We start from the raw sequence: 14,781 nt of genomic DNA, 5'->3' as shown, positions 1-14,781 counted from the left end.
TACATGAACAATTGTGACATGTCGCCTTCTATGGTGCCCCCTGTGTTGACGGATTAGATATACTGCCTTCTTTGGTGCCCTATTTGTTGACACATTTCCCCCTTGTGGCGCCCTATATGTTGACTAATTTGGCACAAAACCCCTGTCTAATGTCACTTAGCTTAAAGGACATCACATAAAGGCTTTTAGTGGACAGAATTTGATAAATTGTCCTCTTTGGTGCCGTCATGTGGACAGCATGCTACAGCTTCTGACCACTTCTTACCTGACGTGCTGACAAAATCGGACGTAACCCCTTTTCCTCATCAAGTCGTCCTCTTGCATTATATACGATCTTCGTTGTATCCAAAAGGAACTTTCTGGCACAGGCAGCAGGCGAGAGCCGCTGTGTGGTTGGCTACGGTTCGTTAAGTTAGCGGTAACTTCCCGGGAAGATGAACGGTATAACATTAAATTAAATCATGGAAATATTAATTTACACGGCTGATTTGTTTTTTTCCCCTTCTTTTTGTAACTTTGAAGGATTAGAAGTTTCGACTTGTCTCAATCCAAAACTCACCAACGAGTTCACTATAAAGATTATAATAGTGGCTAGACAGATACAGAAACTGCTGGTATCATAAGAAGTAGTTTTTTAATTAATAAATGAATTAATTAAAATGAAAAGAGAATAAATCATAAAAAGATAGAGGAAATAAAAAAGAAAAAAAATGTCTATCATATTATAAATTTACATTACAAAATGCCATTTGTTAATTTGAAATATACAAATTCATACCTTGAAACAATATATAGATGTGAAAGAATAGTAAAATTCTGTGTTAAATTTGATAGCTTTTGAAAATGTGGTCTTAGTCCTTGCCATTAGACTATCTATCTATCTATCTATCTATCTATCTATCTATCTATCTATCTATCTATCTAACACTGGTATGATGTAAAACACCAATTTTAATGCATTTTCAATACTTATTTTGATTTCAAATAATGAAAACACTGGCATACCTTATAAGTAATGTAGAGAATTATTATGATTTTTCTAAATATCAGTAGTCAAGCACTAATATTCTAGTCTTGTTTTGATATTCTTGAAAAAAACTGAAATTACTTTCAGTCTCAGTTTTTCTCACCAAAGATCTAATTTTTGTTAGTCCACATTAAAGGTCGACCCCTCATTTAGGGTTAGTTTAAATCGACAAAATTAACACTGGTAGCTATAAAGGAAATTTAAAGAAAAAGAAAAAATAGATTCATTAAAAATAAAATATACATTAACAACAGTTCGACAAAATTAACACTGGTAGCTAAAAAGGAAATTTAAAGAAAAAGAAAAAATAGATTCATTAAAAATAAAATATACATTAACAACAGTTCGTCAACAAATACATTTAATACAAACAAATCGATTCAGTCTCAATCATTTTGATGATTTCTGTTTATTTATATTTTGTAGAGGAAACGGACATACGGATCATTTCCGGGACACCTCCCGTACGTAATTTCGTTTTATTTTGGAGCCCTAACCGGAAGTGCTGATCGCCCTGCCCTCAGTGCTTGTGACATGGTGGACTGTGTGCTGTCAGAGAAAAACGCTCCGCGGTGGGATTTCACGGAAGATGCTGAAGAAACGGGAGCTGCTGGTAAGTTTAACAATTACTCACTTTTCCTGATGAATGGCGGCTCATTTAGAGGCTAAATAACCCCCACTGTCTACGAAAGAAAGACATTTTTATCAGCGAACATTCTGGAGTTAAACAGACCACCGCGATGTGATGCAGGCAGCGGGTTTGTTTGGTTAGTTTACCTCCTAGAGAGGAGCTCTGTGATCGGCTGTTAGCCTGCTGCTGTCACCGTGGGGACGCTAACGTTAGCCTGCGTGTCCGTGGGTGACACTGCTGGGTGCTGACATGGTGGCAGACGAGGTGTGGACAGCAGGAGTGTGCTGATAATGAATGGGGTTAAATGTTTGGGCTCTTTCTCTCCTAACTGCTCGTCCTTGTTCTCTTTTATCGAATCTGTTAGCTAGCCGGTGTACCGGATGAATGAGTGACCGTGTTACCCGGTGACTTTGGGCAGAATGTTTGTAGATGTCCTCGCTAATGCCTCGTTATTAGATACATATCACATTACCATATTTTGATATTACAATAACAGCTAAATAGTGATAAATTCATGAGGGGTGTTGTCGTTTTTAACAGCTACTATGACGACGGTATCTACGGATTCATTGAGTTTATAGTCACCACATAACTCGGTCACTAGTGAAACCGAAACACCGGCGGCGGCGGAGGCTAGCTTACATGCTAACTGGCTAAGCTGAACGTAGCCTTCCTGTATGTTTGTGAGTGTTTGAATGTGATGCTGCAGGTGGTTTGAGGAGCTGATGGCTGACAGGGGCTGATGTGCTCATCTACTTTGTCTCATTTATATTTCATCTGCAGCACACCAACGGCAATGTTAGGTTACCACAATGTTCAGCACTTCGGTACTTTTCATTACCACGGGTTATTTTCAGACGATCGTTTCTAATGAGCACAAAAGCTTTGAAAATGGCAGTGAAATTAATCCGTCCACTATGTATTGGGTTATTTCTTTATTTTATTTACAAAAAAATGCTAGAAAAATCCTGCATACTGTCTAAATTACACACAAACACTGGCAATAAAAATGTACCCAATGTTTATTGTGCAGTTCAGACAGTATGCCTGCAATTTCTGGCAACTAAGAACCAAGATAATACTAATAATGGACACCCAGGACTCTTTTTTTTACATGAGAACATGGTCAATGTTTTTGTTCGTCTTAGACTCCATATAATAACATTATTACCATCCAATCTTTTATTAAACCTTCCAGTCTAAGGCCATTAGATGTTCAGTATTTTGATTCTTTTCAATATCACATGTTTTAGAGCAGTATTCTGGAGGGTGTTTGCAACCACGTGATCCTGAATGTCTGTTGGGGGTCGGGGAGGGCAGCCATTAGGAATGAATGGAAACAGAGGAAAGTTCGTACTTTAAATCTCTTAATGGACCTGTACATCACACTTATCATCAGAAAATCTATGTCTACATCAAGTACGATCACTGTGTAGGTTCTCATTTATCCAGGTCATGTTATCAAATCTTCCTCAGAAGGAAAACTGGACTAAACTGAGATGCGTGAAGACATTTGGACTCGCTTTCAAAAGGCTTTCTCAGTTTGCAGGTGGTTGAGTGGTTAAGGCGCGCCCCATGTACGCGGACGGCCTGGGTTTGAATCCAGCCTGAGGCCCTTTACCGCATGTCTCTTCCCCGCTCTCATCCCTGTTTCCGACTCTATCCACTGTCCTCCTCTGTCAAATAAAGGCACAAAAATGCCCAAAAATAAACCTTTAAAAAACAAACAAAAAAGGCTTTCTCAGTTCTAATGTGATTTGGGCCAAAGTAGAGCTGAGCAGTTAATCGAAACATAATCAAAAACTGACATTTGGAGCCTCTTACCGACATAAACCTGCCCTGTCATTTATTTCAAAATTTTCTTAGGAGGGTCCAACAGGACAGAAATGTACGGTTGAGATTAATATCTCTGTTTTTAAGTGGTTGTCATGCGATCTTTATGGGTTCTTTTGAAGACATAGAGAATAAAATCCCCATTGCTGAAGCTCCACGTAGTGGTCAATGACAGCGCCAGGCACTGGTGGTCACATGAACAGGCGTGGAATCTTTTGTTTTTCATGTAAATCTGCACTGATGTTTCATAAGCTAAAGCTCAGAAGCACTTTTGTTCTGATTGTTTATACATTTCCCTGTAATCCAATCCTTCTCAGTTCATCAATAAATGTGATTAATTGCAATGAATTGATAACAGAGCATATTAGATTAGGATGCCTAAGCTCTGATTTTGATAATTACCATCATTCAGCATCATATCTGCTATCAGTGACATTCTTTTACCAACCAAGGGCTGCATACTTCACTGTCAATCTCACAACAGTCCAGGTACTTAAAATAGTTCAGATGTCAGGCATACTTTGTTAGCTTTAGCGGCTGAAACCCTACAGATCTCTGGAGTCTAAAAATGTTAACCGGCTGGAAACAAGCAGCAGAGGAAGTAAAATATTGATCAGAATATTAATCAGACTTGTGAAACAGGAGTGACCCACTGACTTTAACTCTTGGAAGGATTCCCAGAAATCTCTGGACTCTCGACCTGTTGTGATCCTTCTGTTATGGTCCTTGGCGCCGTTTTCCATGCCTGCCGTTTTCTCCTGAGCACAGACATCAGCATGCAGAGAGCACATTAACAAGCAAACCTTTAATTCAGTTCCAGTTACTCATTAACTGAAGCCAATAAACATCAATTATCTCCAGCTCTACTCCATCATTAGTTCATTCAGAGTGAGGGTGGAAACTGTCTCGTACTGGGATTTTTGACAGTCTGTTTGCTGCTTTTAAACCAGAAACAAGAGAAGTGTTTACCTTTGAGTTCAGCATATCCTTGTATTCTAATGAACGAGGCTGGAGGTGAATGTAAACACATCGAGCTAACTCTGCAGAGACTGAGCTGCTTTTACAAGAAGCTGTAACACTTCAGGCGCTGGAACACAACGGGACGGCCAGCAGGTCGATCAAATATTGACATTTAAGGTGGAAGAGCTGCGCAGACATACAGATTAGAAACTTAATGAGAGAGCAGACGGTGAAGAAAGATCATATAAGCACAGAAAAGCTGTCCCAGATTTCAGTACAAGCTGCAGCAGTTTGTTAACAAATGAAACATCCATACAGGCCTGAAACACATCCAGAATGTTCTTTGAATTCCCTGCAGAGTAGACACACACAGACTGTAGCTCTGTGTTCTGCTGCATCCTGCAGCTTTTCAAACTTTTTCATGTGGACCTCATGTTTTGTGTTTTGGCGCCCCCTGTCAACAACGTGTCACGTCTGACGAGCAGTGAACCAATGGCTTTATTTTGATACTGAGTATGGGGACAGAGTTTTACAGGTTTGACTCACATATAACCAAAGTGCTGAGTGATAATATGCAGGGGGGGGCTGTGGATCGGTAGGTAGAGTCCGCCAGATCGCAATGGGAACGTTCAATCCCCAATGCAGAATACAGACTGAAAGGGCTGTCCTAAGGCGTCTGCTCTGAGGTATTTAAAATTAGGTTCACTCAAACTAAAATCATGATGAAACCCATACGAAACTAACTTAACTACCTAAAATCATGATAAAACCCATATGAAACTAACTTAACTACCTAAAATCATGATAAAACCCATATGAAACTAACTTAACTACCTAAAATCATGATAAAACCCATACGAAACTAACTTAACTACCTAAAATCATGATGAAACCCACACAAAACAACCTAAAATCATGATGGAATCCATACAAAACTACTAAAACTACCTAAAATCATGATGTAACCCATACAAAACAACCTAAAATCATGATGAAACCCATACAAAACTACTTAAACTACCTAAAATCATGATGTAACCCATTCAAAACTACTTAAACTACCTAAAATCATGATGTAACCCATACAAAACAACCTAAAATCATGATGAAACCCATTCAAAACTACTTAAACTACCTAAAATCATGATGTAACCCATACAAAACAACCTAAAATCATGATGAAACCCATACAAAACTAACTTAACTACCTAAAATCATGATGTAACCCATACAAAACAACCTAAAATCATGATGTAACCCATACAAAACAACCTAAAATCATGATGAAACCCATACAAAACTACTTAAACTACCTAAAATCATGATGAAACCCATACAAAACAACCTAAAATCATGATGTAACCCATACAAAACAACCTAAAATCATGATGAAACCCATACAAAACAACCTAAAATCATGATGAAACCCATACAAAACTACTTAAACTACCTAAAATCATGATGAAACCCATACAAAACAACCTAAAATCATGATGTAACCCATAAAAAACAACCTAAAATCATGATGTAACCCATACAAAACAACCTAAAATCATGATGTAACCCATACAAAACAACCTAAAATCATGATGAAACCCATACAAAACTACTTAAACTACCTAAAATCATGATGAAACCCATACAAAACAACCTAAAATCATGATGTAACCCATAAAAAACAACCTAAAATCATGATGTAACCCATACAAAACAACCTAAAATCATGATGAAACCCATACAAAACTAACTTAACTACCTAAAATCATGATGTAACCCATACAAAACAACCGAAAATCATGATGTAACCCATACAAAACAACCTAAAATCATGATGTAACCCATACAAAACAACCTAAAATCATGATGTAACCCATACAAAACAACCTAAAATCATGATGAAACCCATACAAAACAACCTAAAATCATGATGAAACCCATACGGAACTACCTAAAACTACAGAAACTACCTAAAATCATGATGAAACCTTCAGTGTAAAATTGGTCTTTGGTTATATGCTTGTGTTTGAGAGATGTTGGTAATGAAAGGTAAAAGCAGCTCAGTGATTGGCAGATAACCGTATGGTACCTAACAAGGGTCCAGTCAGCTGTCTCTGATGTAAAAATCAGCAGAGCCCTCATGTGAACTGTAAGATGATCTCTGAAGAGATAAATCTGCATTTAGACTGAGAGCACTGTCTTTTCTCATCAGAGAGGAAGAACTGAAGCCTTCAGATTTAAAATATCTTGAGCTTAACGTGATTCATCTTTAACCTTTTAATAAGGCTGGAAAGAAGGAGCTGCTTCTCCTAAAAAGACGACCGCCTTCTTGTTTTATGAAGCAGATTTCATGTTGGAAGAACAGATTCCCGTCAGGTCTCACACCAGCTGACCACCCAGATGTGATATTTACCCAGGAGCACGTGGGACGCCTCAGTTCCTCTCTACAATAACGCTCTGTTAGAACTTCAGGAGGAGATTCTGGGACTGTCTTAGGCTTTGTAGTCATGTTGTTATAAAACCTCATCTAGTACTCTCTCAGTACAAGGCCACATTCACACAGACGTAACAGGAGTCCTCTGATCCTGCTCATTTAGTGTCAGATTGTCTGTAAAAAAAAATAAATCAGGATTCAAGCTCACTGCTAAGATAACAAAAACCAAGCTGCATCCATTACCGAGGTTCACAACGTCAGAGTTTTAAACGTAGGTTTCATTCTAGTGAAAATAAAACAATATCGTGTCCAGGTTTCATATCACAGTCTTTGGCACCCAGTATTGGGTCATTTCTTGATTTTAATTACAAACTGTTATACCAGCAATGCTGATTAAAATTATTGGAATCAAATTGCTGCAACTGAAACAATGAATCAGTCAACAAGAAATAGATCTTGTATTATTGTCCCTACCATATCTTAATGAACAGGCTGTAATATTATTACAGTATAAAATTGGCACAAACGGTAAGTAAATTAGTGTTTGGTAGTTTATTTCTTTGTTGGAACAAAACCTTTTGGCAGTAAATCTTACACTGTTGGAAAGCATGTTTATTACCCTTTTAAATGGTGCCACATTTGTGAGGAACATGCATTTGTGGGATGAGCAGCAGAGCTGAGTGTGTGGGTTTGGGTACCCAGTGCCAAACCGCTTGTCCTGCGATTGCTCCTGACTCAAAGCTTCTGGTAGCCTCAGGTGCTGACAGTCAGATTGTCACCTGCCGGTTCAGTGATGAGTCCAGATTCTGCCCACAGGAGCTGGATCGTAGGGTCAAAGTGTGGAGCAGACATGGAAAACTCTGTGCTGATTGCTGCACTGATAGAGGAACATCTTTAGGTGGTGTGGTGATGGTGTGGGGCGGCATCTGTCAGTGCAGAGAGATATGAAGATGAGGTCCTGCAGCCAGTGGCCATCCTCTATCCCTACAGTCTGGGACTGAACTCTTCCAAGATGACAACGCTGGCCCCCACAGAGTGGGATGTATCAGAGAATACCTCCAGAATCTGGGGGTGGAAAGGATGGAATGGTCTAGCAGTCCTGACCTCAACCCCACTGAACACTTGTGGGATCAGCTGTTGGTGCCAGAGTGACCAACACAACCACACTGGCTGACTGGTGACTAATGCTGGTTGAAGAATGGGATGCCATCCCACAGCAGAGTGTGACCAGGTTGGTGACCAGCATGAGGGGGAGAAGCCAGACTGGTGACCAGCATGAAGGGGAGGAGCCAGGCTGGTGAGCGGCATGAGGAGAAGGAGATTTGGAACATTTTTCATGGACCAACCACTCAGCTCTGCTGCTCATCCCACAAATGCTTCTTCTTTATAAATGTGGCTCAGTTAAAAAGGGACATGATTAGGCTTTCTAAAAGTACAAGATTTATTGACAAGAAGCATTGTTACAACAAAGAAATAATGTTCCAAACACTAACTTCCTTACCACCGAAGAGTATTAGGGCCACTGAAAAAAAGAATTTGAGACAATTTTTTTTTTCACTTGAGAGAAAAAACGTCAGAATTCTGACTTTAATCTCAGAATTCTGACTTTGATCTTGAAATTCTGAAGTTAATCTCAGGATTCTGACTTTGATCTAAGAATTCTGAATTCAATCTCAGAATTCTGACTTTGATCTCAAAATTCTTAAATTAATCTCAGAATTCTGACTTTGATCTCAAAATTCTGAAGTTAATCTCAGAATTCTGACTTTGATCTAAGAATTCTGAATTCAATCTCAGAATTCTGACTTTGATCTCAAAATTCTGAAGTTAGTCTCAGAATTCTTAATCTCAGAATTCTGAATTTAATCTCAGAATTCTTAATCTCAGAATACTCTTTTTTCTCACAAGTGAAAAAAATTGTCTCAATTTTTTTTTCAGAATTCTGACTTTAATCTCAGAATTCTGACTTTAATCTCAGAATTCTGTCTTTTTTTCACAAGTAGAAAAAATTCTAATTTTTTTTTTCAGTGGCTCTAATACTTTTCTTTACCTTACTTGTGTGCTAAGTTGATGTTTCATTTTTAAACCTCGTCCCTCAGTCGAGGCATTTGTAAAGGTGTGTGCTCATGCACATGCACTCCAGCATGTGTTTGGTTTGACTCTTTGTTTGCTATAGTTTGGGTTTTAAACAGTTACACTGCATACCAGGGGGAAATTGGGACGTTTTAATGATAAGAGTAGATTCTTCCTGATCCTACAACCCCTTTAACTAATAAAGAAAAGGAAAAACCCACTTAAAAGAAGAATAATCTCACACCAAGACTCGCCTGAAATATGTATCCAAGACTCTTTGTTTCTTTATTTCTGTTAAGCCAAGCTTTGATTCATCACTGAGATTGTTTTTATGTCTTTTGATGGATCTTCATTTCATTATTTTGATATTTAACTTGCTGAATAATTTATGCATAAATCAGCTTAATGACCCTTGAAGCAAACATCTCTCCTCATGGCTGCAGAGGTCAAAGCCATTAACAGGAGTCTGATAGTGAAGTAGAATGGGCTCATGGTGCTGAGAAGACTCCAGATGATGATGATGATGATGATGATGATGATGATGATATTTGTTCAGTGAGTCAGCCCTGCAAGAGTCTGCAGAGTAGAGCAGATAATTGTAGGTCTTATTTCCATTGTTTCTGTGCTAACATGATGTTTATTCCCAAAGCAGCGTGGGATACAAAGGCACCTTTAAGCAGCTTACCCTGAATAATAGGACCAGATCCAGGATCTCAGTTCTGTTCAGGATGTGAATTCTCCTTAATCCTGAAAGTGAGCATCGGGCCGAGTGTGGTCTCCTCTCTTTGTGTACCTGCCAAAGATGAGGATGAGGATGAGGATGAGGATGAGGCCGGGCGAGGGCATCGGAGTTTAACAGACGATAACCTATTTGTGGCGAGCAGCATCCACTCAGCTTCTCTGTCACACTCAGCTGCCTCCCTGCTCCTCGCTGCATGTCGGGTCAGGCTGATGGATGTTCTCCACAGCAGCCTTTTAGGCCTGAGTCTGCCAGCATCCGCTCTCTGCCTCCCTGCAGTCCTTCTAGACTCTTCTACCAAACCTGCTGCTACAGTTCACACTAGAGGAAGTTCACGTCTGCTCGCAGTGATTTATGGTTGGAATATTTATCAACCTTTTAATGATGAGTGTTTTATAATCAACAACAGAAGCCTCTCTGGTTCAAGCATTTCTGAAGATGCTGTCCAGTCTGTGATGGAGAAGGAACTGGAAGGCTGTAGACCCATGAACGTCTGTCTTTGATATTCCACTTTTGTAGCATAGTGCAATCGTGAAACCAGAATTTTAGACTGTAGTACCATTTCAGGAAAAAATCAAACCAGCAGCAATGGTTTTCACACCTTTGCCACCAAAGATACAAGCACCCAGTAGAGGGTGATTTGATTTTTAGTCACCAGAAACTGCAGACAAATTTGTCTGAGGCTTTTGTGTCTGTCGGCTACGCTAAATTTAAGTGGGACCCCATTTGGGCCTGATCCGCCCCTCGCCCTGATCAGGGAGGGAGAAGCCCAATTTGACTTTTTGAAACCAAATTTTGTCCAAATAATCTTTAATTGTGGGGTGTCGGTATGATTATTTTACTGCTCCTGATTAAGCTGGAGCCTCAAACTTTAAATATCAAATGTTTGATATCAGTGCTGCACAGTTCATCTTCTCACAACCACATGTCAGGCTGTGCAATTACATAATCTCATAAAAGGATGCAATTATGTTTTTGTGAAGTAGCACAGGAAAAGTTTACAAAAATGGCTGCAGAACGCTGGGTTTGACCAGCTGATTCTCAAATCCAGGAAGCTTCCTCTTAGGCAGGGGTGTCAAACTCAACCACAGCAGGGGCTGAAATCTGAATTCAGGTGTAACCTGAGGGCCTAACAGGGTCAAGACTTAACCAAAAGCTGCCAACCGTGTTTTCACAGGCAATGAATTTTGGGGGAAATTAAACGCTGATGATAAATGATTTTAAGAATTCTAAAATAAAAATTCAAAATGATTAAATATCAAAGCATCAATGCTACTGTGTGTCCATGTCAAATAAATAAATAAATAAATGAGTTTAAAGGATAAAAATCTGAGCTAAAAAGTCAACTTTATAAGTCCTAAAGGTCAAAATGCAAATTAAAAGTCAAAACTAGAATGGCCGTCGAGGCGGCAGACCCACGCCTGAGCAGCGCCCCTGAGGAACTCATGCTCCCATTGATTACTATGGTGTTCAAAATTTCGAAGTCCGACGAAAACTGAGCGGATCATCACCAAAATCGAATCGATTCCCTGCCACTATCCCAATATTCCCTGAAAGTTTGGTGAAGATCTGACTTTCCGTTCTCGAGTTATCTTGTACACATACAAACAAAGAAACGAACAAACAAAGATACGGAACCCTTAACATAACCCCCTGCCGATTTCATCGGCGTGGGTAGTAAGTTTTTTTTCAAAGGCAAGTATATGAGATAGAGACTTAAAATCATGAGATTAAAGATCAATATATTAGATAAAATGCTAAACTAGAAAAGCACTTGGAGAGCGCAGACCTTTAGCCCTATCTCCCAATAGTGAGGGGTGAGGCCAAGCATTGGCTTCGCTACGTGTGGACTGTCATGGTGGAAGCATTGCCTGCCGGTGCCAACAGATGCACTGACAGTCTCACCCATGGTCTCACTGGATGACTGGAAGTCATGTCAGAGGGTGAATATTCCTCTCTTCCTCCCAGCATTGGGAGTATTCTTGCTATAATTCGCTGTCTTTCTCTCTGTTACGCTCCAACTCGTCTCCTCTACTGGGCGTGCGTCTTTCAAACTCTATAAACTCCAAAACTTTGAATAGAAACACACCCAAAAATGCCGCTGGGATTGAAGTTACTCATGTCCGCCATCTCCTAGTGTAAAGTGGTAACGGTGCAGACCTCCGCCATTAGCCCTATCTCCCAATAGTACAGAATCCTTTAAAAACATTCCTGGATCCAGACGGTGATCCTGATCAGTCCCAAAATATATTCAGTTCTTCCTTATGCCATTTCTGACATTTCCTGAAAATTTCATGAAAATCCATCCAAAACTTTTTGAGTTATGTTGCTAAAAATCTAACTAACTAACAAACTAACTAACTAACTCTGCCAATCACAAAGGCCAACCTCCTTGGCGGAGGTATCAAGAGTTTAAAAAGTCTAATTAGAAGATAAGATTCTGAATAGTGACTCTAAAAGGTCAAAATATGAGATAAAATCCTCAATCAGGAGTTTAAGAAGTGAAGTATGGGATTAAAAGTCAAAGTTTAAAAGGTCAAGATTTGATTTAAAGTGAAAAAAGTGAACCTTAAAGGTCACAATATAACAGAAAAGGTCAAAATTATGAATTTAAAAGGTCAAAATATGAAATAAAAAGTCAAATCCTACGCACTTAGGGCTGGGTGATACAGCCTAAAATCTAATCTCTGATTTTCTTTAAAAAAAACTGAATCTACGAATTTAAATGATTTTTCTTATCCTTAATAAAAACACACAATTGACAAGGAAATTAATCAAAGCAGGTTTTTATTTTGTTTTATCAATTTTAATAAATCTAAGCTGAATTTCCCTGGGGTTAAAGTGCATTTACTTTAAAACATTGTACTTCGATGCTCCTGAAAGCATCAGATGATTCTGCTGCTGTCGGCTGTTGTTTAGTGTGTGTGTTGGATGTAGCGCTGTGTGTGTGAACTCCACAGTGAGACTCAGTCTCCCCTCTCAGCTGCCTGTCTTTGTCTGAGATGTTGAACAAGTCTGTCGTGCTGCTTCCTTTCGTCACCACAGCTTTTAAACAAATATTGCTGCAGGCTGTGGTTTATTCATGGTCAGAAGCTGCAAACCTGAAGTAGTTCCAAACCAAACTAAACCTTTCTTAGGAACAAAGTCTGGATTTGTGCTGTTGTTGTGTGTGTGTCTCTGTGGGAATGGAGGTGGAAGGTGTGAACTACTGGTGCCCAAGGGGAGAGAAAGAAGAGCCTCATATAGGAATATCAGAAAATCTAGACTTTAATTTTTTTGACTCGTCCTCAACGCATGAATGTGAATGAATCGATAAAAAAGGGTCAGCGCTGTTGCCTCACTTCTGGTTCACCCCTCAGCCAGGGCTTCTCTGTGCAGAGTTTGCATGTTCTCCCTGTGCATGTGGGTTCTCACATGCTCCGGTTTCCTCCCACCACTGAAGACATGCTCGTTAGGTTAATTGGTGACTCTAAATTGGCCGTAGGTGTGAATGTGAGCATGCCTGGTTGTCTGTCGTGTATTAGGTCTGAACGATTTTGGAAAATAATTGAATTGCGATCGTTGTCTCCAATATTGCGGTTTGATATGCGATTATTCCTTAAGCCTCTTTTATTCCTTAACAAGGGCTGAAAAATTCTTTGAAAGTGTCTAATTCTGATGATTTTGACTTGTATTGCAGATTGGATATTAATCATTGCATTGAAGGGTTTTTGTCATTCTTGTATTTAATAAGGAAAAAGGTACAAAAATGTGAAGAAGGTAAGATTTTTTGTAGACTATTCAAAAAAAAAATGGCAGCTGAATGATTGCATGATATGTCATACATAACATCTCTGTAGCAATAAAAAGATAAAAACTGCAAGGGGATAAGTGGTATAGAAAATGGATGGCTGGATGGATATAATCCTGTTCTGTGGCCCTACTTTCACCCGTCCAGCTTTGCTATGATGTCATAAAATAATGGTGATTACATATTTATGGTGGAAACGGGACATTTTAAGGTGTATTGAGTGCTTGAGGACCCGACTTCTTCCCGATACTGCGCTATTTATGTATTCCTTTAAAGTGAAGGAAAACAATGTACATTAAATTGTGGGTAATTCCTGCGAGTGGAGGGTACATGTGTGCATTCTTAAAAATTCTATTTGAAGGACTCAGTCTTTGGAGAAATGGTGAGGATCCTCAACATCGGAACAGTCCCCCAACAGTATCCTTTAGAAACAACCGGCCCTGGGTCCTGCCTCGGCTCTGAGAAACAAGACATGGCTGCCTGTTGAGCAGCTGTGCATGTCTACTGTTCAGATGTTTTTATTGCATCCATGTAAAGAGTTTGGAATCCCCACTCCGAGTGATTTTAATTGTATTGAGGAAATCTTGCACATGTAAAGAAAGCAGGTGGAGCAGTGATCAAGGACTCAGATCTGCACACCCTCCACTTTCATATCATTCTCATAGAAACATCTTATTTTGTATGCTTCCATCCTTGTGTCTATGTTTGCTCTGCTCATTAGTGCATTAGTAACACGCTCAGGGGGAGAAATACATATTTATTCCTTCTAACCGATGCTAGTGTGTCCTGTCTTATGAGGGCTCCAGGGTCCATTCAGAAGCCAGTCAAGAGAGACTAAACATTTCTATTGTTTGTGCAGATGCTCCTAAAACCCACAATGATAGAATGAACCCTGAGAGCTTGTTTGTAGTGAGCTGTGGGCTTCCTCAACAAACAGCAAACCCTGCTAGCCTGAGAGTGTTTAGTTTGTAGTGCCACTGCTATTTATAGTCAACTACAACTGCTGCTACTGTTCCTGAACCCGTCATTTTAGTGTCTGGGAGTTTCCCCTAACACATGGAAAACATTTCCATCCTGGGGACGGTTTTATCTGTTAATACTGTTGGTAAATTTATCTGAAAATAGTGCTTATCAGTAGCTTCATTCATGAATAAACTCCATAAGCTCTACAACTCTGCAGTTATTTATCAGATCCTCACATCTGTCTCCAGGAAGTTTTGGCTGATGTTATGTTTTATTTGGGGATTTTTGTTTTGCTGCTCAGGAAAGTCTTGGTAATGGTCTGAGATTGAAATAA

The 14,781-nt window shown here is 39.4% G+C and overlaps 1 protein-coding gene across 2 annotated transcripts in view; it reads left to right on the top strand.

The window, feature by feature from the left end:
* The first annotated feature begins 1,546 nt into the window (after positions 1-1,546).
* atp2c1 (ATPase secretory pathway Ca2+ transporting 1) overlaps positions 1,547-14,781 on the top strand; it is an 80,617-nt gene continuing 67,382 nt past the window's right edge. The window contains exon 1 of one of the 2 annotated variants that reach the window (XM_041793623.1): positions 1,547-1,640. Coding sequence is in view for 1 of the 2 variants with exons in the window: in XM_041793622.1 (XP_041649556.1) it covers positions 1,617-1,640 (24 nt within the window). In the remaining variant the exon portion in view is untranslated. The remainder of the gene's footprint in view (positions 1,641-14,781) is intronic. The other variant, XM_041793622.1, reaches the window with a different exon arrangement.

Source organism: Cheilinus undulatus, linkage group 8 (assembly GCF_018320785.1).
Source record: "Cheilinus undulatus linkage group 8, ASM1832078v1, whole genome shotgun sequence".
NCBI classification, from domain to species: Eukaryota; Metazoa; Chordata; class Actinopteri; order Labriformes; family Labridae; genus Cheilinus; species Cheilinus undulatus.
Note: the sequence above shows the minus strand (reverse complement) of the source record. Positions and strands in the feature narration are given on the sequence as shown.